The 27,809-nt window shown below is 39.4% G+C and overlaps 1 protein-coding gene across 3 annotated transcripts in view; it reads left to right on the top strand.

The window, feature by feature from the left end:
• The window catches only part of LOC135793869 (hemicentin-2), a 121,862-nt gene that overhangs the window by 76,467 nt on the left and 17,586 nt on the right, over nt 1-27,809 (top strand). For all 3 annotated transcript variants that reach the window (XM_065304981.1, XM_065304980.1, XM_065304982.1), the window contains exon 3: nt 9,474-9,660. In XM_065304981.1, the coding sequence (XP_065161053.1) occupies nt 9,483-9,660 (178 nt within the window). In that variant the 5' untranslated portion in view covers nt 9,474-9,482. The remainder of the gene's footprint in view (nt 1-9,473; nt 9,661-27,809) is intronic.

Below are 27,809 nucleotides of genomic sequence, written 5' to 3'. Positions count from 1 at the left end.
TTTGAGTTTATTCGAGTCAATTACAGCAGTAGTAGTTTATTACCATCGATAAGAACCAAGCTCCTTAGCGGAGAAGTGCAGATTTTATCCGATCGGCAAAAGTCGATATTTTTTTCCGTGCGCGCAACTGAAGAAAATTTATGCCTTGAAAACAAAAGGTTAGCAAACTTAGTGTTTTATGCGCTCGGCGAGTCCGCTAGAAGCAGCAAAAAAATAAAACGAACACTGAGTAAAAGATGAGCACTGTTTGTGCTGCGGGTGACCACCGACCGTATCGCGCACGCCGTGTATAACGCCAGGAAAGCACAGGAAAACTGCGAAACTGGATTCGCCCCGCATTTTTGGCCGCGTGTATGTGCTGCGGGGGAGTTTGGGAAAAGGAGTCGTAAAGTTCTTATCCTTTGAAGGATGCATTAGGTTAAAAGCCTCGCTCGGGAACGGATTAATCCGATACACCCCTTGGACATGTTACGCTCGGCCACACACACACACACACACACCAACACCGTAAATTTATATATCAGTATAGGCAACTTATTTTACACACGCAGCAAAACAAACAATTGTTTTAGTTTCGGCTGTTTTAATCGAATTTTACGCTTGATTAGAAAACGCATCATGCGCATGAATATTGCTAATTTGCGCGCACGCGAGCATCGCGCATATTGTCGAATTACGCTAGAATTGTTTTACGAGCAGACGCGTCCTGCATTAAGCATGGTGGCAATCTACATACGCAATTAACTATTGCGCGCGCGGAGCGCTACCTATGCAACCAACCATGCGTGGAATGTGTCGCAGGCGTGCGCGCGACAGATACGAATAACGACAAAACAAGAATAACAACAACAACAATGCGTATTATTATATAATCGTAAAATTTAATTCAAAAATTACAGCCAGCGGAGAATAATTACCTACAGCGCCATCTAGCGTAAGAGTAGTTTATAATGTGTTTGTGTTGTGATGGTGGTGGTTTATGTAGGCGTAATAAATTACTAATGAACTCGAGAGTGGAAAGACACATTATGGACTGATAATTAGATCAATTTAATAAGATTAACCCTCGCGTAGATTAGATTGCGGTCAGTGGTGTGTGGCGCGTAATAGATTACATATAATTATCGGCTCGATCGGGTGGAATTCAGCCGAACGAAATAAATTAGGCTTGCTTGGGTTGGCGGCTCGTGTGGTGTGCTGATAAAGTCCTTGCTGCCACAGATGAACAGATGTAGCAGGACTTAAAGCACGAGTACAATGCCTTTAGGGATTAATCTTTGATTACGCATTGCGTGTTATTTTAATATTTTTTTTAGTAAAGTTGTGATTTGTAATTTACTATAATTTTTGATAGGTTTTAGTTGTTTTTACGTTACCTGAGTTATTTCTTTTTATTGGCGAACGCGTTTGGAGAGTCGGAAAGTATTTTAGGACCGAGCATAAATCAATGTCAAGTGCGCTTAATTAGTCGAGTTACTTTTTCCACGCGCTCGCGAGAGTCAGTCGGGTGCGTTTTTTTTTTTTTTTGAGAGCGCGCGAACATAAATTTCAGGCGCAGGCAAAAATCCATAAAAAGCAATTAAACAAAAACTGAATTAAACTTTATCAACGTGTCCATCAAACGCAGTCGCCGCGGCGAATCGAATTTGCAATTTAATTGGAAACTGATTAAGGCCTGAGCACAATGTAGAAAAATTCAATCTGTTTTGTCAATAATTTCAGTAAAATATGGATCATAAATCGTGTATCTTTTATCTACTATTATATTTCTAAAAGTATTAATAATTTTATTAAATTAATAAGCCTAGAATAAAAAAAATTTGCTTTGAAAATTTAATAATTTTCATATTTTTATAATTTTTGTTCATTTTATCAATAATTTCATCAAAATGTGGATCATAACTCTCGTTTCTTTTAACTATTTTTTTTAAATACTAATTTTACTAAATTATCAGCTCTAGAAGAAAATTTTTGTTGAAAAAATAAAAATTTTCATATTTTTATAATTTTTTCTTCATTTTTTCAATAATTTCGGCAAAATAATTATCATAAAGCTTGCACCTCTCAACTATTTGTCTAAAAATACTAATTTTATGAAAAAAAATATTTTTTTTTCATATTTTCATCATTTTTTCTTGTTTTTTGTTGCGTTTTGCATTTTGGGTCGTTATCGTTTATGTGTTTAGTTTTATGTTGCATCCGCATTCAAGTTTTGACATTAAGTCGATGAAACTACAACGCCTCCGCATGAAAAGCACAAACATTACTTCCGTCTATATTTACACCGACTTTACGTTTGCATCGATATGCGGTAAAGTGCATGTATTGTGCGCGAACACATGATAATAAACAGCGAGGCGTTAAGATGAGTGACTGATAACGTAAGCTGCAAATGCAACAACAAGAAAGCAGCGCTGGGGCGAATTTTCACTCAGCGGTGTCAGCAACACATCCGACAGCAACAAGCATTTTCATATTTCACACTGTTTTACATTGAAAGCGCATACATAAAAAGTAAACACGAGTAGAATATTGAAAATAAAGTTTAAAAAAATATTTACATGAAAAGCTGTGAACGTTTTTTTTTTATTTTCACATTGACTACCAGTACTCGAAAACACTCAGCAAATTAAACAATTCCGAGTTAAATGAAGTTAAATTTTTAGTTACCCAACGCGATGCACTTGCTGTTACGACCCCTAAACGCTAACGAATGTTAACGAACATTAACCGACTTTAACGAACTTTAACGCGCGCCCGCTCGAAAATGTCCTGTAACGTCCTGTAAGCAGCGCGCGCGCGTGTTAAAAGTATGCCGCGCCGCACTTGAGAATTTAAAGTACCTCAATGTTGACGTAAAAAGTAATTAGGAATGCGTCTCGGCTTGGTGGAGGCGCGCAGACAAGGAAAGCACGCACCTCCAAGGACTATGCGTGGCGGGGGTTGTTTTTGAAGCGCTCGCGCAGCCAACGTTTAATAAGTTTCGCCGAGTTAAAGTTTTAATGCATCCCGCAAAATAGTTGGCGGCGTCTTGCGCTGCTCGCCTTCAACTTCTTGTTACCGTCGTCACCTCGCTGAAAACAAGAAGTTTCACGATGGAATTTGATGTGCGGCGGTGGCGGGGAGGCAGGGAGAGTTGAAGATGCGGACGCGGTTTAACGCTTAAAATCTTGTTGCATTTTAGATGTTTTAAATGCAAAGTTACGCGGCGGGAAATTTTGCATATTTATCTTTAACTCAATTACAACTTGAGTTTTATGTTTTTAAGTTTTTTTGAATTTCTTTTTTAAATATAAATTGATTCGCTAAACAATTACCCTTTTCTCGCTTGACTAGCGCCTGTGCTGCAAGTTGCAGACATTTGAGTGATGTCTAAGCACAACACAAATTCACGTCGTCGTCGTAGTCTTGCGAGCGCGCTGAACCTGACCCAACCTTTCGTCATATATTTTTCGAGCGGCGTTTAACGCCCTCGCAGTTTGCAACCAGGCTCACACTCCTATCCGCTCTCATTGGGATTCGGTTGCATAGGTCGACGCGGCGTGCACAACACCCTGATCAATCACTCGGCTTACACGCGTCGTGCGTCCGTGTCTGGCAGGTTCTGGCTGTGTGGCAAAAAAACGACGAGCGAAAAAGTGCAAAAACTGAAGTTACTACCACACGCATACACAAAGCAGGGTGTGAAAGTGGTAGTGGTAGGCAACACATGTATCAATCCATCCTATCGAAAGTTGCCTATATTCATTGCTTTGGCGTGTGGGGAGCTTGTTTTCGAAACGGTTGCTTTTCGCGCGCAGTTTTGGTCGATTGGGCCGACAACACGTGAAATGTGCTTTCAACACTTTGCGTTTATTAAACGCGCACGCATCGCATGCCAAAACCGCTTTGTAAAAGAAGAAAAATACTGTTTTTTTAACGGTTTTGGAATGATTTTGCAAAATTTTTGCAAACCTTTGAAGTTTTGCGTAGTTTAAATTAGTTTTTTAAATGAGTTTAAGTTTATTTTGTGCTGAGTATTGTTTCGCCGACACTTGGTATGCAGGAAAAGTCGTAGGTATGGTCGGGGGTCGTAAGTTTCCGGTGAATTATTGCGCTGGCAGTCGGGAGAGGCTAAAGGTATTACACACTCATTACTCATGTGAGATTGGAAAAAGTAAGTTTGCTTAATGGGCGTAATGGGCACTAACACCGCGTAGAACACCCGGGGAGACGAACAGACTTCCGCGTTCTTTTCCGTAACTCCTTTCAAGCAAATTGGGATGTAGAAAAGTTGTGTTGGCTTAGGTTTTAGGGATTTTCTCTCTAAAAAAAAGACGAAAATCATTCAAAATGGAAAAAAATTGTTTTGTGGATTGTTATGTGTCATGGGATTTGATTTTATTTTTTAAATGGATTTTAATGTTTGATTTGTGGTGTAAAACGTTAAAAAACACCGGTAATGACGCGATGCGATGATATACGTGTGCAAATTGGGTTGCCGAGTATGCTCCGCAGCCGGATGCAGCCGGTTTCGTCCGGATTCCGCCGCCAAATGAGTTATTTTCAATTTCGTTTCGATTTCAAGTTCGGTTTGTTCAATTTATTCTTCAATTACCGGATCCCTTCCTGGCGCCGCAGTGCCGGCGACGCCCGGACTGCAGCTAACGAAATTTCACGGACACTCGTCGTCGAATGCGTCGCATCCGCACGGATAGAAAATCCCATTACCTCCATTATATCCCATTATATCCACGAATATTCGATTAAATCGAACCTCGAAACTACATCGAATTAGTCGCAGGTGATTAACTACGCGAACGCGAATCTCTGAGTTTTTCTTTACGCACGCGGAGAAGTAGGAAAAATGTGACAGTGTAGGAGGAGAAAAAGGAAATGAAAGTAATGTGGGAATTGGGAAAATTGTCGATTTTTTTATGTTCGTATAAATCTCAGTGTCGTTTTTTTTTTCTTCTTCGGCGTGGTTTTTTTGTGCTTTGAGCGAAAGTTGTAGTGGAGGTATGTGAGGCATTTAAATGAACATTCGTTTTGACTCGAATGACCCACGCACGAGCACCCACGCGCCTCTGTGACTTGCATGATGCTGCAGGAATCATGGATAATTGTTAAATGATTTGTGAAAATTCTGCCTTCCTCAAGACGTGATTCTTTTCTTCTTCTTTTTTTGTGTTTAGAGGCGAGAAAACAAGTTTAAATTAAATTAAATTTAAGTCTAGTCAAGTTTCACATGCATAAATGTTTCAAGTTTTTAGTTGTAATTGGAAAAATTTGAGGAAAAGTTTTTTTGCTGTTCTATGAAGAGAAAAGTTCAAGTTTCTCTCCTGCAACTTGTCAAACCGTCCGATGTATTATGCGGAGATTTATTGCGACTGTCTTTAAAATATCGACGCTCGCTTCGATAGACAGCTGCGGAGAAAATTTACTTTGGATATAAAGTAGAGGAAAAGTATTGGCAATATAAACTTGGTGTTTTTTTCTTAGAAACCATGAAAAATTTGGTGTAAAATGAAAAATTTTCTCAAAAATTGATTTTTTTGCGAATTTTTTTTTGAAAATCAACTTTTAAACATATTTTTCTTGTGGAAACAGTTACATTTCTTTAAGTTAACTAGAATATAAAGTGTGGTTATGTCCGGGCAATAGTTTTTTCTTCAGAAAACAAGACAAATTTTGTATAAAATGCAAAATTTCACCAAAAAATAATTTTTTTGCATAAAATTCTTAGAAAATTAACTTTTAAACCTAAATTTTCTTCTTGATATAGTTACATTTATTTGAAAACTGGAATATAACTGGAAAATAATATAAAAATATATATTTTTCTTCAAAATACCAGAAAATTTTTCTTAAAAATTCAACTTTTAAACATAATTTCCCTCCTGAAACAGTTTCATTTATTGGTAAACTGTTTGCTTTCGCTTGTTTGCCGTGGGTTTTCCCCGTTTTCCACTCGAGCCGTTGACTGTTTGTGAATGTTTGCAACCCGCCCTCACGCTCTTTGTTTACGCTCGCGCTCGACTCGCACTCGCGGCTCGTAACTTTAATTCAGCGCTCGTTCGCATGTTAATTAAAAGTATCTCGCGAAGTGCCCCATGTCTCCGGTTACTACACACTTTGCTACACTTTGGCACGTTTTAATCGCTCCATCTCTCGCGTCGTCCGCACGAGCAGATGCGAATTTACATTTCACACGTTTAAAACATTTATTTGCGCATGTAATTCCCATCCAGAATATTTGAAAGAGGGAAGTTTTTAGCCTTTTTTGAGAGAAAGTTTTCAAATGTTTAAAGTGATTATGCCTGCTTAAATTTATCGCTAAGTCTTTGACGTTTTTATTGCGTGCGTTGCGACCGCTTGAACAAGCTGTACATGTTAATGTCGGTTTTTGACAAAAGTCGAGCTTTTGTGCTTTGACCCTTGTTAAATTCATGCGACGACATTCCACTTACGAACGTGAAAGTGAAATCTATAAATTCTAAATGAATTTATTACTTCGTGTACTAATATTTTAAATCTCCGCAAAACGTGACGATATTCTCATAAATAATTCAACTCAAACTTTGAGGTCACTAAAGTTATGTTTTAAGATTTTATGGTGGAGGCGCCTCGCCACTTTTTTTAACTTTTTGCTTTTTCCTCTTTAACACAGTGTTTTGCTCTTAACTAAATCTGGTCACGAGATTATTTATCACCAATCGTTCCAGTCTATAAATCTCTAAAACGTGGTTATACTATACTCTTCGTCTTCGGCCTGCGCCGCCCCCCGACCGCCGAAAACCCTCGAAAGCTAACGGGCCTTAACCACGACACTAACCGTGCTTTAAAATGAATATAACCGGTGACTAACTATCGCTAACGCTGCTTTGCTTCGAGATTAACCGAGAGGAATGAAATATCGTATAGACACACTCATACTCGTACCTCGCGGGTAAGGTGTGGGTCTGTGAGAAGTACTTACGCACATCGTTTACGCACGGCGGGCGATGTTAAACGCTTTGTTACACACTTTGTTAAGCGATATATTTCGCTAGCGGCGGTGATTAATTGAGTTGGTTCAACGTTCTCAACAAATATGACCGGGGTACGAGTGATATTTTATTGATAAATATGGGATTGAATGATTTATTAGTTTGATTAATATCTAAAGTTGTTATTATGGCCAATAGTGATATTAAATGTTATGATTTATCATTGTTAGGTAAAGAGAAATATTCATATGTGTCTATAGTGATATTTAACATTTATAAACTTTTGACTTTTCATTTTACTCGATTTAACGACGGAATATGTACAATTTAGTTGGTGTATATTAATTTTCTCGTTATAGCGTTACAGTTTCTCTGTGTAACGACGAGAAATATTTTAATTCCTAGCAATTATGAGCTAGAATATTTTTTAAAGACATGACATCGATGGTAACACTTGAAATATTGTTGTAATTATGATCCCAATATCTCTACAAATTGCAATGCAAATTTCTATAACTTAAGCACGATTTTTCAGCTAATTTTTTGGGGTGCACGTTGCGTTACTAGAAAATCATTTATACATAACACAAGTGAATACAACTGAGCGACGCGGAATTCATATTTAGACTTCAGGAAATATTAACCGGCATTTTTACTAAAGTAAATGAGTTTATAACCAGCGCAACAAAAGATTAAAGAGATGCCAATCCACGTAAAATTTTAATATTTAATTATTTTTTGTTCTACTATATTTTATCATTTTTTGAAATCTAGCGTGATTTCTTGCAATTTTTTCTTCAACATTTTTATTCGTTTCACTACATTGTCATTCGACTTATCGCTTATCGCCCTTATCGCAAATGTTTTCTACTGTAATTTCTTCTGATATTTTTAATTTTAATAATTTATAATTCGATGTGGCAGGAAATATTTTATTATGTAAAAGTAACGATCGCAAAATTATTTACGACAAAAAGTTATTTCATTCGATTTTAAAAATGTTTCATATCCTAACGCATTGAAAATTTCATATCACTTTAATTCAATAACTGCAATAACAACCGCCAATATTTCGTGATGATCGCGCACATTTTACCATCATAATTAAAACATTTCCGATGATTTAGCTCATCGCGACCGCACCAGCGGCTTTGATTAATAATTATTACCTTCATTATTATTATAATGAATGTTTTTTATGCGCCTACATTTAAGTTGCTAGTTTATTATCAAAACGCTATTATCCGCATTCGCATTGCATTTGCATACTTTCGGGCATGATATTAAAACAAAACTCCGAAACACACACCAAACACACTCGATCAACATGCGCAATTTAATATTGAATTTAATTAATTATAATCCATTGGATTAAAATGAAAATAATGATCATTGAATTGTATTGTGCGCGCGTTTAACATCAATTAGTTATTAATTAATGCGTTTATTACGTATATTGATTAATTACTAGGTATGGTTGAATATTTTTTACGTTTTGTGTAAAATTAAACCACCAAATGTCGATTGTTTCAGCATGTTATCGACAGCGTTTGTTTTCTGTAAACCTAACACGCTACCGCTTCATTTTTGCAATTAAATCGGTAATGGTAATATTTGCGTGATGCGATGCACGCAAGTTAAATTAATTTGGTGTCGTTTACCACGTCCGGTATTGACGCGAATTGACATCCGGAAGTTTACCAAACCAAACAACACAAACCGCAATCATTTAAAATTTAAACTAGTGAAAACAATTAAATGAAAAATATTTTATTAGTATATTAGGTATCAAGTGGCTAAAGTGAAGTTTTAGTCACGAGATTGATTATTTGAAATTTTTATTTTTTATTTTTGTAATAAATTTGGAAATTTAAGGTTAAGAATGTCTTGTGCTGCTTTGTAGACAAATGCGCATGCGCAAACTCCACTCGTGACTAAAACCCATGACTAAAGTACTTTTCTCACGGTTTTAGTTGTCCATGTTTAAAATACCAATTTTTATGTCTCAAAATCTAGAAAACTGTCAATATGAATTTTATATTTTTTACAATATTCTAGAATACGAGACGAGTATAGGTCAACCCGTCTTATCTTCCTCCGCTCATTTTCTTGCTCTTTATTTCTTCATCGCGCCCGGTCGTCGACGCTGACAATTTGATATATTAAAACTAGACGCTCGACAGACGCGCGTTACTTTTTCGTCTTCTTCTCCTGCTTCTTTTACGTCTTGCGCGACATGCTTGAAAGGGAAGGATGCTTCACGTCTAGCGATGCACCGACCGCATCTTGAAGCGTGGGCGTTTTATTTTTCCGCACCGCCTCACGAGTGCATCCTGACTTGACTGACGAGCTCTTGAAAACTTTTTACGCGAATTGAATTAAAATAATTGCGGTTTTCAAACATTTCACAAGTAGCTATAAACTTGCTAGTTGCAAAAGTTATCAAATTTAAAATATATTACATAGTAAAATGAGAAATTTTAATTTTTTTTTTTTTATTTACAGCCAGTTGGAATGTACCAGCATAAATATGAGTGGGCTGGACCCCAACAGGACACTGGCGATTGTTCGATATGGATTCGCGCTGCGCAACTGGAATTCGACGATGGTAATTGGGAATGTCAGGTTACCGCGAGCGATTTTCACACGCAGGACGCCCTCACGTCGCTGCCAGTCAAATTGGTTGTTCGAGGTGAGTGAAAATATTTTTTTTAACATTTTTTTACATTTTGTGTAATTTATGTGATATTTCTGCGATTGTGGCTTTTTTTATACGTTTATTCACAATTCCCAAATTTTATTCATTTTTTTATTGTCGTTTATTTCTTTTTCTTTCACTGAAGGGTGGAATTTCTGCTTTGAATATCGCATATCTGTTATCGATGATTATTTATCGACGTCTAATAGAATTGCTTCCTTTCGCGTCTGCGTTTCTTTTTCTTCTCTTCTTTCCGTTTCGTTTGTCACGCTAGGGTTGCGAATAAATAAACGGAATGTATATATCGAGGGCGCGAATTGAATTGGATTATTTGCGAGCGAGCGCATAATAACAATAACATGCGGGGAGCATACTTAGCAAATGGCGTGCACTAAGTCCTCGGCGCGACTTTGTTTAAGCGACGAATTCCTCGGATTTCTACGCGTACGCATTCGAAAATGCGTTTATTTCCGTTGCGCAGTTTGTGAACGCATTAAGTGTGTATATTTAGGCTTTTAGGGAATAGGGGATGATGAAGATGGGGGACGAAAGCAATCTATTGATTGCTATTGATGCACGAAATTGCTCGGCGCATTGAATGCTTTTTTTCCGGGGCGTTTTCTTTCGTTGTTTTGTTCGGCAATTTTGGGCCATTCGCGGAATGTCATTCATTGCATTCTAATGTCTCTTAAGTAAAGGTTTATATTTCTTTTTGTGGTTTTTGCATTTTTTTTCTCTTAGAATGAGTTTAATAGTTTCCGGTATTGAAAAATACTTTGTTATTAAATAACAAAGTATCTTTAAGTCATAAATAGTGGTCTAACTGTGGCTGATTCTGGCATTCAAAGTCTTTCTCCTCCTCGGCGGAGTCTTTTTGTAACGCGCGAATGGTTGGATTGGATGATAATAAATAAAATAAATACAGTCGGTTTGCGTCGAGTCTGTTTGGCCCCGCTTTGGCGATAATGGCGTTTTGCTTCGGCGCTTTGTCGCTTTGGCGCTGTTTTCCTCCGGAGTCGCCTTCGTTTTACACTCGCCGCGCGCTTTTTTTTTGTTAGCTTTAGAGTCATTTATTTCTCGTCTTTAAACATCTTCTCGGCGTCGGCGGCGTCTCGTTTGGCGATCATTGGCGTTTTTCCACGGAATAACACCCCCACGAGCAAAACTAACAATCGCGCATTATTTCACTAGATGCCGTTAGTGTCGACGGCAGGAAGTGACGTCGTGCGCGCTCTGGCCTCTCGTAAATCACGCCGGCGCGCATCCGGCGCTGTATTTGTATTTATATACTGCTGCGGCCCCGAAATGCACGGATCAAATAACCCATTGTCTGGTCACGACCACCGCGTGCCCTTTGCGCAACCTTCGGCAACTGTGTGTCGTCAAACTGGGCTTTTTATGCAAAGCGCGCAGCTATAATTCAATTATTTGCACTCGAACAATCTCCATCCGGCCGAGTTTCGTCGTGCTTATTTCATTCAATTTTACGGAATTTCATTTATGCCCACCGCACGCCGGATTGTCGACGCAGGGATGAAAATAACGAAGAAATATGGGGCAAAAGTGGCGCGAAACGCGCGACATATTTCATCATGGCGGCGCGCGTTAAATAAAAACGACAATTTCAGTTCTGGGGGTAGGGGTGGTCCCACCACGACGACTTGTATTGTTTTAATAAAAACCACGCCACGAAAAAAACGGAAAGCAGGTAATAAGTACAAATAAAATATGTGACACCTTACAAGCGGGTAAAGAGTAAAATAAAAAATATCACCGCACCCGTCGTAAGTATCCACACTTTGTTTGCCGGAGAAAGACGATGTGAGCCTTGAATTGCAAAAAGGTGGAAATTTTTACGCTGCGACCATTTTTCCAAGCGACGCACAAATCGTTTTCTTCCTTTGGCTGTTTCCGGCGCGGCGCAGCAGCGACGCCGAAGAATGCTTTAAGGATATTTTGTTTCGCTACGCACGTCCTGCAATAGCTTTAGATATATGTTGGCCGGGAGTTGGTTTAGGTGCGGGGGTTGTGGTTGAATCGGGCCGTTTAGAGAACGAAGGGGGTATAAGGAACTCCTGGAGACAGATTATCCCCGTTGGCGGTGCGCTGATTCATTGGCGGCATTCGTCTTGACTTGCTTCTATGGTACCAGAAACGTAGCCAAACGTTTTCGGGGTCGTTTAAAAAAACGTTAAAGCTTCACGCCACGCACGACGCGGGGACAAATGTAGAATGCTGTTAGGTTAACATACAGGGTGTTAAAATGTTAAAATTCAAAGATAGGCAACCCAAATAGCAAAATTTTTGTTTTATTTTAAAAATACAAAGATAGGCAACCCAAATAACAATTTTTTTTGTTTTATTTTAAAAGAAATTGTTTAGGAGATAATTATTTGTAGTGTGTAGAATTTTAGTATATACGGGTAGGCAACCCAAATGACATTTTTGTTTTATTTCCAAAAACGTCATTTTGAAGAAAATGAATAATAACAATGGGTTTAAACAGCGAATATCGTTGCATGACGAATACGAGAATGATGAAAATGCGCGTTTTGCACAAGTCAAAATAAAAATACAAACTCAATGTGCGCGTAACGCTAAGTGCTCCCATCAGAGGAGCATAAAAGTTGTATAATACTCCCTATTATGCCAACGCATTACATACTTTTATATGCGAATACAAATGTGAATGTACAATGTGTGATTTAATGGCTAAATTTGTTTTTGAAATAACTTTTCATTCCAAAAATCAAAAATTAAAAATTTAATTTTACATTTTGTGACATTTAAAAGTTAAATTTAATATTTTCACGATCATAAATATTAATATCCGCTCATTAATATATTTACAAGTCGTTATTAGTAGTTACACCCTCTGTCGTGTAAAATTACCCCCGCGTGCTTTTGTTTTACTCTCTCTTCTATTACCATAAATATATATTTGCCGCACGCATTACGCGCGATATTTACATGCTACATGCAACCACACTTTACCAAAACTAACCACCAACGCGGCTAGCAGCTAACAGGTATTTTCCATAAATATAATTTTTATTTCTTCTCACAACTCTCAACCCTCAACGGAATATTCATACGGAAAATGTACTACGAGTAGGTCAGAAATTAAATGCTTGTACCAATAACCAACTACAAGTCGTACCCCCACCACTCGACCTCATGACTATATGAGTGTGTACAACACAAGTGGGACGGCCGGGTAATCAAAAGGAAAAGGGTTGTAATGAAGTCTATTAATATGCATCCGTCTCCATAGAGGGCTGCGTTTCTTTTCTCGCGCGCGCGAGACGAGGAGGAAGATTAATTTGCGTACTAACTAAGACGCGAAATGTATGCAGATGTACGCACGGTCTGGGGGCGGCGGCTGAGCGGCGTAATCCGTTGTAATTTTGCATCCCCAGTTGTCGCGGCGTTGGTAATCCAATAATCATAGACACCTCGAGCTGTATTAGCGAGTACATTATCCGTGTAATTAAATATAGCCGCCGCCGCCGCCGCCTCCAGTCACTCTCGCTATCCATACCCTTGTCTTTATCTTGCCGGGAAGTGGGTGTGGAAGAATGACGACGACGAGATTCAGTCTAAACTGAATTAAAATTAGGCATCCGTGGTGGTTCATGCGTGTGTTGTCGATGCCTGCAACCAAATATACACGCAAGTTGCAGGTGCATGAATTGAGTTAAGTGTGATTGAATTTTCGACCTTTGCAAATCAAGTTAGGCTACTCAATTAACCAACTCGGATGGATACGTGAGTTTTACGTGATTTGTGATCATATTAATGGTTTATTTCGTTTTTGACTTGCGTTGGTTTTGGTATCTTCACTTGTAAATCATGCTGATTACGATTGCGATTGCGAGTCGCGAAATTAGAATTTATTGGATATGGCTTTGGCTCACGACTGGTGGAGAAGAGTCGTTCGTCTCCCAACTCCAGAGCTAACTCCATTGCCAGTTTCGTCTGCTTCGCATGAGGCGCGAGGCGGCTTGTTGATAAATCACTCCCGGAATATAAACAGAGATAACTCGCCTGGAAGTTGAGTACATATTACGATGTACTGCCACGAACACAAACACGCGCTCAGCTAACCACCACGCGCCAGGATTTTCCGTCTTTGTCCCGCGGTTTAGTCGCACAGCATGATTACGAGTGCGATAGTGTGAGGTTTGTGGTTTTGTGGGTTGCAGCCATTCCATCATAGGAATGTGTATGTGAGAGCAGGTTTGTTGGTGTGAAATGATGGAATGATAGAAAATGGGAACTTGAAACGTCGGTCGTAGTTGCTGGGGAAGGTGAGAAAGGACGAAAGCGGCGTGTAGCAATCAGGATCATCAGGAATCCATCAACGGCGTTGTGCAAACCGAGAAAATCAAGGAAAACTACCAGCCAGCGTTCTACCTGGAAATTTGTTGAAAATTACAACGCGGATACGAAAATCCAGCCGAGGATATCAGATGTTGAAGCGGAAGCCGCTGTAAAATATCCGGACGGCGGTTTTAAAAATAGTTTAATACAGGGTATTCACTTTGGATAAATTTGGATTTTATTATTCGTATTTCGGCGTGCGTCTGTTTCTGATGTTTATTTTTATTACACGGTTTTCTTTCGTCTACGTGTGCGCGGGTTGAATTCCCAGCGGTGCAATGCAAAAATCAATTACGTTATATTTGCGCCCGTCTGGCGCAAAATTTGCACCCGAATCTCTTTACGGCCTTGGAACTATACTGTTGCGCGTAAAGAAAATCCCTGATTCGGCTTGTTTTCCTCCGTCGGCTAGGTGTAAACAAACCGCCTCGCGTGGATGAGTCTCAGCGTCGACGTCGGCGAAATAAATAAAAGCAAAAACAATAAAAACGAAGAATAACGTGGAAAAAACGCTTGCAAACGGAAGGATTCAAGCTGCTTTCAACTCAGAAATGGAAAATTTAAAGTCTGACTTTCCCCGAAACGAGAATAACATATAACATATGAAAACGTAGGTGTAAAAAAGCTCTACGCCAAAATTGGGCGATTGAATCACATTTCGTTTCGATTTGAACAATAAATATGAATTTCCAATGCGAATGATTACATTACATATAAAAAACCAACGTTTTTTCCGTTTTCGATTTCAATTTTCGGTCATAGCGCGTAGTTTATCGATGTTTTCGTGTGTTTCACACGTGATATTTGAGTGTTGGTGTATGTAGCGGGTCGTAAAACGCCACGCAATCAATCGCAGCTTCGATTAGTAGAGTTTGCGGCCGGGAAAAATGCGAAAACGCCGAAATGCGGAAATACGAAAAATGCGTGACCGGCGACCTTTGCCAATTTTGACGATCTGTGCGCGCGTGTGTGTGTTTTTTTTTTCTGTTTGCTGTTTTCGTTCGGTAACATAGTGTCGCGTAAATCGCTTCGCCCAAAAAGGCGCGAGGCCGAAGGGCGGATTGTAAATTACCGTGGCAGATGGAGCGATAACCACTAATGGAATGCCACTGACGTGGGAGAATGAAGGAAAAAGTTGTAAAAAACTAGCCAATTTACTTCTTCTCCACAAAACGAAAAAAAAAACGTGTTATTTTAGTTTTTTACCCAAAAATAATGAAAACTTGCTCGGAACACTTTGTATATTTTTTTGTAAAACAATCAAAATCACTGCGCAGACAATCATTGTCATCGATAAAAGTGAAACAATAAAATATCACGCATTGTTTTCCAATATTTAGTGAAAAGTTTAGTGAAAAAAACAATGCGCTCGCTGGGCGACTATTGTTTTATTGTACCACTTTGACTAAACGTTCATTGTGTGTCTGTCGTGATTATCTCTCTGAACACATCAATAAATTCCCAGCGTGCGATTGACAGGCTTTCAATCGCGCGCGCGGGTTTTATATCTGCGCTCGCGCGGCCAATAAATAAACACTCAACAATTCCGCGTGTTGTGCATCAGTGGAAACACATCAAACATTTCATCTTCGTCGTGATTTGTTTGGGCGTATGCCAGTTAACCGCCAACATAAGCATTCCACCACTTTTCATCATCCAGTGGTCTTTATTTACGTTTTCCTTTTGATATCATCACAGTTTAGCTTTAGCTTTTCACTCAGCAGGACACTAGTTGGAGTTGCAGAGAAGTCGCTTGGAATGGAGGACATAATATAACGTAACATAAACTCGCGGATTGCACACCATTTATTCACTCAAAAGAAAACGCTGCTCCGCCGGCGACTTTTTCATTTTTGACTTTTTTTTTTCGGTGGTGTAGAAAATTCATAACGCAGTCGAGACGAAAGTTTGATGCTCCGGCACGAAACTCTAACTAAACTGCTTGTGCTTGTGCACGAGCGTGGTTTATGACGCGATGACAAAAAATCAACGATGGCGACTTTACTTTTATCGCTCGAAAGATAAAATATTGATTATCTTTCGAAATATTTACTGCGGTTGATATTTCATGTTTTATTGCATATCTAAACTGGATTTTCAGCGACATTTATTGATGTTGCAATATAAATCACGCGATAGTTTTAGTTTTAATACGAAATCATGATTTTTATTAAAAAAAAAATTCTTGATTTTTTTTTTCGTTTGATGTAAAAGTTGTTTGTGTCGTTTGATATCATCGGTTCACTTGCAAAAGCAAAAGCAGAGAGTAAGAAAATATGCCAGAGAAGTCTTTATGGCCGACGCTTTGTCATCCCTGAGAGCGTCTTGCATTTTCTCTTCTCCTGCTGCTGCTGCCCGGCCGCGGTATACATAACTACTTTTACTTTACTGCATGAATAAAAATATGAAGCGCGTTTAGTTTATGCGCCGCCGCTCCGAGGGGGCGGGTGACTCCTGCCTTGACTTTAACTCTGGCCGCTTGAGAAATATTTCAAACGTCTGCCGAGAAGCGCAGACATAGATCCCCTCAAGGGATAAGAATAAAATAATAAGTTGCGGTAAATTTTAATGTCGGTTGGTATAATAATGCAAGAAATAAAAATAAACACTGAAAGAATGAAGAAAAAAAAACTGCTCGTTAAACTACACCAAACGGAAAATGTAATTAAGAAGTTTTTAAAATTTCTTTCATTCGTTACGCGCTACTGATGCGCGACTTGTCGAGCGGGTTGCTAACGAAGCCCGCTTGGACGCTTCTTGCGAGTTGGTGGTTGGGGAAGCGGCAAGATGGAGAAAAGTTTTCCGCGCGCGCGCGATGTGTACGGGCATTTCCGATCCGCATTGTTTGAATAAAAACGTTGCGGAAAAATGCTGAATGTAATTCGCTTCGGCAAACTCTTAATCGCCATCGCCATGGAAATGTTGCGTTTTGTAATCGATTCAGCGATTTCTCATAATAAACTTAAACTTGGGGAAACTTTAAACTATTAACGCGAGACAAAACTTTTGATATCTGATTTTAAATTGAAATAAACGATTTTTTTCTTTTTTTTTTTTTTGCGGGGAAATAAAACAGATGGTTCGATCAATTTTTGCAGGCGTATTGAGTAGCCAACAAAAGTAACTTTACTCAGAGTCGATGTTATGTTACCGGAAACGAAGGATAAAGCGCGCATAGCGCGCTATCCGGCGATATTTTCAACTGCTGTGTGTGTGCCGGAGTACAGTGGGTGGCCTAGAGTAGAAGTAGCACATTGTGCCCGCCATCGTTCCGCATATTCCCGACCATTTGCCGCGTTACTCTCGGTCGTTTATTCTAAAGAGCATCAATAACATCTGAACATCGACGCATACCACCCACCCAACGCAAACAGTAACAATTCAATTTATCTGCGCGCTTTGCATTCAAACTTGAAACTATTTTTGCAGAATAATTCCGACGGAAAAACTCGCCGCTCTCCAGTTTTAAGCTTTCGCCTGCTTTGTGGAGATTTAATTGGATTGTTTGTGAAATTTTCAACAACGAGTATTTATTTACGGTGTGTGTGTTTGGTTGCATAACGTCGATATAAGTCTTCATTACTTTTTCGTTTTTTATTTTCTGCGCATTAATGCGTCAACATCCACGCGAAATGTGAGTTTGAGTGAAGGAAGCGAGAAATATTAAAAGTTTATGTTTATTATTATGCGTTATATGTCTTTATTATGCGGGGATGCGGACGGAAAATGAGGGTCGGGGATATTTGAAAGTAATGGGGTAATAGGTATACCAAGAAAGTGTTGGGATAAAAGTTAATAGGACATTTTCTTTGGGTCGTTTTTTTTTTGTATTGAAAAAATGTTGAGAAAAAAAATTTAAAAATCAAATATTTATGAATGAAAATAAAAGAAATTGCAGATTTCTTGCATTCCTGACTTTCGGTACAATTCGCAGGAGCGTTCAATCAACTCTCGACCTGCATGCCGTGGTTCGTCGTCCTTGCAATGCCAATTCTTTCTGCTCTCGACGCGCATGCTGACGTTTTTTAGCGTCCTGGCGATTTCAAGCGCGCACTGATTCGATCTTTCATTCTGCACAACTGGACGACGTTGGCATTTCCACGTACGAGTACATGTCGTCCTCCAGTTGAAATTGACGAGCATTTAATAACTACAATTTTATTTTAAAAAATATTTTTTTGTTTTTTACACAAAATAAGTTATCTCTTTATTTTATTTTTATTTTCTCTGTGTGCGTGTGCACAAAGTCTACAAGTCTACAACTCTAAAAGGATTATAAGAGTTTAGTACAAATCCTCATTTCGCAACAATATTTGCCTTCGCTGCTGCACGAATTTACTTTGTACGCTTAAAATTAAGCTCATAAGCGTTCTTCTTCCCCGAGCGTCTTCATCATCTTCATGAGCTCGCGCGCGCATTATAAAACAGAAACAAGTGTTGCACGCCGATTCACTTTGGTTGGCTTCCGCTCGTCGCTTGATTCCATTAATTAAGTGTGCGCGCAGAAGAATCCGGACGAGAAACTCGCGCCGCGCGGATAACCGGATATTGTGTGTGCCGAATATGCAATGACATGGCTAGAAACATTTTGTTTTCTTAGCGCAGCAGCAGCACAGCTTTAACATCTTCAATAACAACGTATATTCACTTACGAGTACTTTGTGTTGAGTTTATTAACTTGATATTAACTCGAGTGACTTAATGCTAACTTTGTCTTTTAAACTTTAATTTCAACAAGAGTTCGGGAAAGTTTTTGCGTTGGTTTTAGTAGGGAAATACCTGAAATATTGCCATGGATATAAATTGTGGAAAAAATATGTTTGTGAGTAATTTGATGTCGAAATTTCGGGTGAAACTCGCGCGGAAACGGATGGAGCCGAACGGAACTGCGAGAAAATAAGAAACGTGTAGGAAAAAGATTATTTCCTATTAGAATATCGCGCGATATTAGACTTCATATATCATTTCGGCGTGGTGTGCGGCGCACTTTTTCTCGTCGTTTTCTCGGTGAAAAACACAATAATGCGCGGGCGCACGGCAAGCGGGTCGCCAATGTGATTTACTAGCGTATTTATACCCTCTGGGTATTTTATTTCGAGTAATACTGTTAATACTACGTAAAAAAAACTGATTTTCATAAAATTTTGTGAAAAAAAACAACAAAAAAACAATTTTTCTGATAAAATTTTATTTAAATGTTAATATTAAAACAAATAATTTATGATAAATATCTACACGGTTTATTTTGGTTCATTTTGTAACATTTTGTTGCTTTCCCGCAGGTTTTCCCACTTTTTCTTATTTTTTCCTCCGAATTCTTGTTTTCCTCAACTAGTTCCAAGTTGGAAGTAACTCATAACTACCTCCTGCCACGCACCACACGTCCACCGCGTCTGTCTCTCACAAATTGTCATTTCATCTTCTCATAACCTCTCATAACATCTACCAACTTCAACTCCTAAATCAAAATAATACTCCTCGCTCGCATATTCTTACACACTCGTATTTTTCAAAAGCTTTTACGCTCTTAATCTACACATTACTCGTGGATTGAAATTTCATACGATGAAAGCTACAAAAAGTTCGATTTCAATTACTTCTCCTCCGGCTCCGTTTTTGGTATGCAACTTATGTTACGCTATAAATATCAGTTAATGTAGGTGGAGTTGAGTGCAACGCCGGCGAGACGGTAACCTAACTCGTTGAGAGTGTGTGTGTGTGTACTCATGATTCTCATGAAGTATGGCGAATTATAATGGCATGCATAGCTATCGGAAACTCGGCGCGCGCTCGCTGGTTACAATAAAGCGCGCGTCGCGACGCCACCGACGTTGGTGGTGGTGGTGGTGGTGCGATGCTCTCCCACGGGCAATTTTCCACGTTTTCCACAATTTCTAAGCGCCACCGCAACTGGCTGGCGTCATGCTGCCACATAATGCGCATGCAAAGCCGCACGCCAGCCGATGTGTCGTGGATTATATGAATAATGGCGAATGACATTTAATTAACTCGTAGACACCGCAACGCAACATTATACACCGCTCAACCTGGCGTGGTGCTGGGAAATTTACTCACATGCGCGCGAAATGCGAAACTTGTGAAAATTTACGCAAATTGACTTGGTTAAAAATTTAAATTTTATTTCTTATCCACTAGTTGAGTAGTAGTAGTAAGATTGTGAGGGTTTTTACACCAGGGGCGTGGCTCCCATGCATCCTGGTGACTCGTATGCACTTTGGCAGCCGCTTGGCAATATCGATAAAGATTGTTATTGTTGCGCTCGATGCGAACGACGTCTTTCCGCCGGCGGCGAACGTCAACAACCCACCGCCAGTCGAACAACAACCACAGTCTCTTCTGTCGGCTGTCGGCACGTTAGTAATTCGTTTCGCGCGTATCACGAAACGGCGCTGCGTTGCCAGCGACCGCCCGCGGCGCTGATATAGTGAAGCACTTTGTGGATTGCGCACGAAACCGGCTAAGCTAAAGTCGCCATTTTCTTGGAGGTTAACGAAGAAAGTGTTGGGGATATTTTTAGTTACAAAACTATTACTTAACCTCAAAAAATTAAAAAATAATTTTTAAAAGTTAATTAACCTACAAATAAATTTAAAAAAGTGTCAGTAGCGTTGATTTGAGGTTAGTTTTGGTTTTAACAAAAATTTTCTCGGACACTTTGTGTTTACGCTTGATATTCGCATGCAAACATTGTCGCCGCCTAGGTTGTTGATGTTGACGCACCGGATTTCCTCAAGACACTCCATCTCCACCTTGTGCGCAAGCAGAATCCAGCAGGAATCGCATTGTATCACTCTATCTCCTCCTTCCCCGCATCCATGACGAAGCGCACAGCGTTCTAAGAAGCTGAAATGCGATGCGCAACTGTTAGGTGCAAATGGCGTCGTAATTTAAACCCCAAGCTTTATTTTTCACAATCCTGCTGCACTGCAATGAGTTGCATGTATTAACATAAAATGAAAAATTCAAAATTAAATTTAGATCAGGACGTCGCCTATAATGGATTTAAAAGTAGCTACAGAGGATATATCCCTGCGTATTCAATGCGGAGATTTACTCTTGACTCAATTTTGCTCCGGCATGAATGCAATAATGTGATGTTGTGTAGCTGAAATTCGTTTATGCGCGCGCTCAGATTTACTCAATTCGTGCGAATGGGTTTGGAATGGATGTGCGAAAAGTAGTTTTGTTGATCGAATGCGAAAAGATGCACAATGTAATCGCAATACAAGCAAAATGGCGGATGGTCGACGATGTTAAACTGCTATAAACTGCTAAACATCCGACAATTCGTCCGCACTTTAAATCTCGATATTTTGCGCATCAGGGATGAGTTTATATTCTGCAAATGCAAATCTGGAATTGAAATGTTTGAATATTGTGTGCGGTGCGTGTGTACTACACTTGACGTTTTCGTATTATATTCATGCGCTGCAGACGTTTTGTTGAGCTTAAACCGATTCGTATGCAAAGTGGGCGAAATGTGCGAATGTCGATTACCGATTTACTTTGCGCGATATTTTGAGAGGGCGCGCACAATCAAAGTCTCCTGCAGCCGCCCGCAAGGCTTGTTGTAATGCAGTCAATCTTGTGGTTTCGAGGGTTTGCACGTTTCGAGCTTCTCATGTTCTCAAACGCGCGTGAATTTACGCGCAAAACGATTGAATATAAAAGGCTAGGTGAATGAATATTCTTTGTAAAACATTTCTACGACATTTCTACGCATTTCTTCTTCAATTGTTCAAATTCAACGAGGAGTTTAAAAAATTGTTTCAAATTTAAATATTCACCTTAAAAAATGTATATTTTCGCCTGTTTCTTTGAAAAATACACCTGGAGAAAATAAAACAAAAGAAGCTCATAAAAAAGTAAAGCACCTTGGAAAAAAATGAAGAAAATTTCCACAACCGCGTCGGTAGCCGTCTTGTGCTAGGTGGAGGATGATGAATGTCTTAATTACGCTTTTTATTTCGTTATTAATTGCGTCGTTTAGGCGCATAATGCCGCGCCAGTTATTAAATCGCCGGCGGGTGTGTGCGCGTGAGGCGGCCGAGGCCCCCTATGTAGCGCCGTGTATTTGCCGCCGGGCGCATGCATAATACATAACACAATAGGCAATAAGGCTTTCCGCGAGCGAGCGAGCAATTTATTACCAGAACTGCTGTTTACGTTTAAACGCGCGCGTTAACGGCCGAAATGAGGGCGCGCGCAAGACGCGGGAATTCACGTGTGCGCCGACCGCATCGACGTCGAAGACGTTGCCGGGAGTGATGACGCCAGATTTGCATAAAATTGATTTTTACTACCTTTAAACAAGGCACTTAGCCTGCTTGTATTAGCAATAAGACTGAAAATAAAAAATTTAATATTTGAAAAGTATGAAATGTTGCCTACCACAGCAATTGAATTAAAATTTGTTTGAATTGAATTTTTTGCTGTTTTGAGTCAATAATTGTAAATTTTTCGTTGAATAACTCAAGAATGATGAGAAAAACAACTCAAAATCATATTATTTACTGATTAAAACAACTTTTTTACTAAAATATTCGTTTAAATCGTAAATATCTACATGTAAAGTGTAAGAAAAGTTGCCTACCTCGTGCAACACAATTTATTTGGTTTAAATTTAATTTTTTCGCAGTTTAGGGCCAATAACTATCAATTTTTTGTTGTCAAACTCAAAATAACGACAAAACCAACTTAATATCACATTTTTTACCAACTAAACCAACTATTTCTTGAAAATTTTCTTTTTAATTGTAAATATCTAGTGTAAAATGTGTTGTACACATGTAAAGTGTAAGAAAAGTTGCCTACCACGTACCACACAATTTATTTTGTTTAGATTTAATTTTTTCACAGTTTAGGGCTATTAACAGTCAATTTTTCGTTGTTAAACTCAAGAATAGCGTCAAAAACAACCTAAAATTACATTTTTTACCAACTAAACCAACTATTTCCCCAAAATTTTCGTTTTAATTGTAAATATCTAGTGTAAAATGTGTTGTACACATGTAAAGTGTAAGAAAAGTTTCCTACCACGTGCAACACAATTTATTTTGTTTAAATTTAATTTTTTCACAATTTAGGGCCATTAACTGTCAATTTTTCTGTCAAACTCAAGAATAACGTCAAAAACAACTTAAAATCAATTTTTTGACCAACTAAACCAACAATTTCCATAAAATTTTCTTAATTCTTCAAAATATCTATTTCAACATGTGTTGTATGGTTTATGTACTTGTATCTGCGTCATAATTAGTTCTAATTTTCGACGAATTGTTATTGATGTGGTGCTGGTTTCCGGCAGTGTGCATGTTTCATGCCACCCGACTCCAGACGCTGGCTCTTCGCCGCTGCATAGTGTTTCAGCATGATTTCGCCGAGCGCTGCCAAGTTAGTTTCTCTCCCCGGCCGCAGTCCTCAGTTCTGCGCGCGGCATGGTGCCTTGCTCACTAACTTAGTTTCACGCCCAGCGCGCCTGTGTTTCTGCAATTTGGTTATAAACAGATGTTCGCTGCATGCGGCAAGTTTCTGCGAATGTGTCGGTCGCAGGAAATGTCGACGAAACTATCGCGCGCGCGAACTTTGCGATACGATTTCACCTTTGCGCGCAATGTTAATAATTATTAATAATATTACACGCCTGCGAGCGCGCTCTTAATCAAGAGTCACAAACAAGCAATTAGTCATTAGCAAGAAATTACGCTTACATCTAATGCATATTCATCGACACTGGTGACTAATTTCTCTTTATAATTTTTTTTTAATTAAAAACTTTTGGTGTTTTGGAATCCAATTTAGTTGGGTCCGAGAATAAGTTTGAATATTTTTTTTCATGGAGACAATGGCAGTGTCAGTCATCAGCGATACATTGGACGCTGTGTGGCACAGATTATAAATTAATATAATAATCCATCATCCGGCCGTCGGTGCGCCGCGCCGCGACTGTAATTAAGGCGTCGGTATTAAATCATTAATATAATTAATAAGCCTCGGCCGCTCGAGTCGCGCGCGCGCTCGCTTAGTGATTAATGAATTTCGGCAAATTGCTGATACATTTCCGGTCGCAGGCGTTTCGAAATCTGACTCGCAACTAATCCAGCTGCTAGGCAACTCTAATAACACGATAAGAAGTTTCGCTAGAGGGCGGCACTCACTACACTTCGTAATTAACACTTTATTTATTATTATTTATGACTTTACTTTACTTATACAGCTTATAAGTTAAGTTAAAAGCGGATTTTGTGTTTAATTTTTATTTTCCACTGCGTCTTGTTGTTGTTGACACATTTTAAGTCTTTGTAAGCGTGCAGAATCATCAAACGCTCAACATCTCAACGCTGTTCTAATTTATTATTATTATTAGTGTTATTATGAAGGCATAAAACATGAGAGGAGCACAACGCCAACACCGTTTACGACCGTCATGTTGTTTTGCTTGTCATTCCGCTTCCGGTCTCGTGGCGTACTTGTCGTAGGTCTTTACGTGCGCGTTTTTAGTATCATTTTAGCATTTTCTCATTAAATGCGCGGAGATTTATTTATTCTTCGCGAGGACAAACACTTTGTGTTTGGCGTTTGTAATCTGCGCGGATTTGTTCGTGACTTCTCCGTGAAAATATTGCCAAAAATTGTTTAATTAAAACGAGCGCGCGCGAAAGCTCAAGTCTCATTAAGTTTATCGCTATTAAAATTAATTACTGCATTCCCAAGCGAAAGAAATGAGCAAGAAGCGCGAAGAAACCGAAAATTTACGCGAGCTCTGACTTGTGGGGGTGGATGTGATGTCCTGAACTCGCCAAGTATCAAAATGAATGAGGATGATGAGGAGTAAAGCACCAGAGGGTAGATTAAAGCAAAAAGCTAGCTAATAGAGTGGTGCATGAAGTTTAAAACAAAAATTTTGCCGGAAATCCTTTAAAAGCAGATTTTCACCAAGAAATTCTTTCCGAAAATTGTTTATAGAAATATTTCAATCAAATATTGTGTGAAATCATCCCTGGGATAAGTACTTTACATGTCCATATTGCCCAGACCCTTTTCCTACCCCTTCCCCTCTTGGAGTACTACTCGTATTCATGTTGCGTACCAGTCCAAGCTGCTTGTAACTCGTTGAGGGACATTGAGGACATTCACATTAAAGCGGCTTATTGTCGCTTATTGTGCTGGTAACAGTGCGAGCAGCAGTATTATACTCCCAACTGACCTTAGGGGAATACTCCACAACTAAAACTGGAGTGGTGCACATAGTGAGCAAGTAGGGTTTATGTCGCTGATGGTGCTTACACCTTGGAGCAGTGAATATGTAGAATTGTATGTTAGCGGGTTACGCCAACCGCAAGTACGAGAGTACGCGATACTGGTGACACTGCTGGTGATGTCGTCGAAGGGAAGGGTGCGTAATCAAGATGTAGCTGGTGCCGAAACATTGCTATCTTAACACCCTATTTGCTTGCGCGCCCAACGAAATTGCTCGGGTGGCGGTGGAAGCGTCGCGGGCGATTACATTTATTTGCTGGTTCCTCCCTTTCGCAACCTCTTCGACATCACCAGGAACCCCTAGAGGAGTGAATTGAGTATGGGGGTGGGGGTAGGGAGTGTGGGTGTCGATGACGAAAGTGTAGAATGTGTAGATTTAGATTTCGACCCGAAATTCGTTCGCTTTTCGCTTTTCCACTTTCACATCAGGGTTAAGGGATTAGGGGATGTTTAGTTCGAGTGTAGGTGTTGTAGGCAGGGTAAAAAAGGGACTGACACCCTTCTGCAGTATTCAAGATGTTGCTTATTTGTTTCCCAAGCCCGAAAACGTGGAAAATGCTATTGGTAGACGCATCGTGGGTAGACTATATTAAATTTTTTAGAAATCTCATGCTGATCATGTCATTATCTCCCAGACCTTTATTTTTAACCTTTTTATAGGTTAAATTTTTAGGTTAGGGAACATTTTTTATTAAAAAATATACAGAGATTATCAATTTGTTTTCTACATCAGTTATTCCTCTGACATTTGTCGGTTTTCTGCAGCCTACCTTAGAAAATCCATCTTCATCGTTCGTGGCTGGTGGCAAATTATTTCCGGGCGGCGTCGACCGCTTGTTAATCATGCGCCGAAAGCGAAATCTAATTAACTCGGCTGATGTTTTGCATGTACGCGCCGCTTCGTCTTCTTCAACGCCAAAACAATAAGCAACATTTTAAACATTCATCAGATAAATTGCTAATTTTCTATGTACGCGCGCATGTATACTATACTCTAATGATAGGTGGCGCTGGTGGTTGTGATTTTAACATGTCGGAGGCGTTTACGATAACTTGCACAAAAGTTGATTGCAAAATCAATTTAATGCCTACTTTGGCAAAGTTGGCGCGTCAACTTTAACGCGCAGCGGACGTTTTAGCCGCCACTGCCGCCGCCACCGTCATTGCGGCGGGGTTGTAATGCCTCGTTAGGACAGCGTGCGAAAACAACGACACAACACTCCCTCTCTCGTGGTGCTTGTCGACGTCGCACTCTCGTAATTAACGCAAAGTGATAACATTTTCCACGCGGAACTAATAACCGTGTAAAACCAGGCGAGAGACGATAAAAGCAACATTGGCACCATTCAAGCCACTATCAAGTGTCAACAACAACTTGAATACGAAAACTTAAGCTGCGGTTGTAAGTCGAACACTTTAGCGCAAATTTCATCTCCAAGGGTTTGGCGTGATATTGATTGATTAATTACATTATTGATAAGTGTTGACAGCGGATACCACATAACCTTATAAATTTGATCAACATGTTAACTCTTGTAAAGTTTAATATTTCATGACTTTTGTGCGTTGGAAAATTCTTCCTCCACCTGACAGAGATGATTGAATACGTAAGTAATTGCGTACAACTTGCCGCCACAAAGTTTACATGCCCGTTGGCACCCTTTGAGAAGCTCTAATGTCTTCAGCGTCGTCTTCACGATGAACGTTTTCATCTGGATATTGTTGTTGTTTGCGTTTAGATTTACGGCAAGGAGGATTGTTGAACAGAGAAAACGTTTTGGTGGCTTTGTTGTCTTCGACAACACAATATCCAGAAGGTGAGCGAAGGCGTAGGGGTGCTGTTGTTGGTGCAGTAAGTGTGCAAGCATTGAAGAAGTCAGACTATTTATAATAACATCGAAACTTTCCTAATTAACGAAATTATTCCACGGTGTTATAATTTTATTACTTGGCCGACGCCGAAGCGCGGTGAGACGGTCGTCGTATACTGTTTGGTGGGGGCAGGGGGTGAAGGGAGGCGCACATTGTGTCTAATTTTAATTAAAACTCGAAGCGAGGCGGCGGCAGGACGACGTCATCGTTTTGCGCTCGTATTTACGCTTAAACTGGGACACACTGCAATGGTGAATAACATTGTGGTTTGGGAAGTTTTCGGAAATTAAAAAATTGTTTTATGTTTATAAACAATTTTAAAAGTGATTAATTAATTTGTATTTTGTATTACTTATTAAGGAATGCATGTTAGGGGACTTTTGTTTTGATTTCATATTTTTTCTTCTTTCACCTTTAATGTGGCTGTTTTTTATGGTTTTAGACACAAAAAGTGTTAATTTAAACACGTATGGTCAAGGCGGTGACTAAAGTACTTTAGTCACAGGTTTTAGTCACGCGCCTGCGCACTTTGAATGTACATTTAGTGGAAATTGAGTGAATGTAGTAAATATAGCAAAAATAGACAGAAACTCGCGTTTAGCCACTTG

The sequence above is a fragment of the Atheta coriaria genome, unplaced genomic scaffold (genome assembly GCF_025399875.1).
Source record: "Atheta coriaria isolate IRGN ID8LTWV9N9 unplaced genomic scaffold, Caltech_Dcor_3.1 hic_scaffold_6_pilon, whole genome shotgun sequence".
Lineage (NCBI taxonomy): Eukaryota > Metazoa > Arthropoda > Insecta > Coleoptera > Staphylinidae > Dalotia > Dalotia coriaria.
The sequence above is the reverse complement of the archived record's forward strand: the minus strand, read 5'-3'. Positions and strand labels throughout refer to the sequence as shown.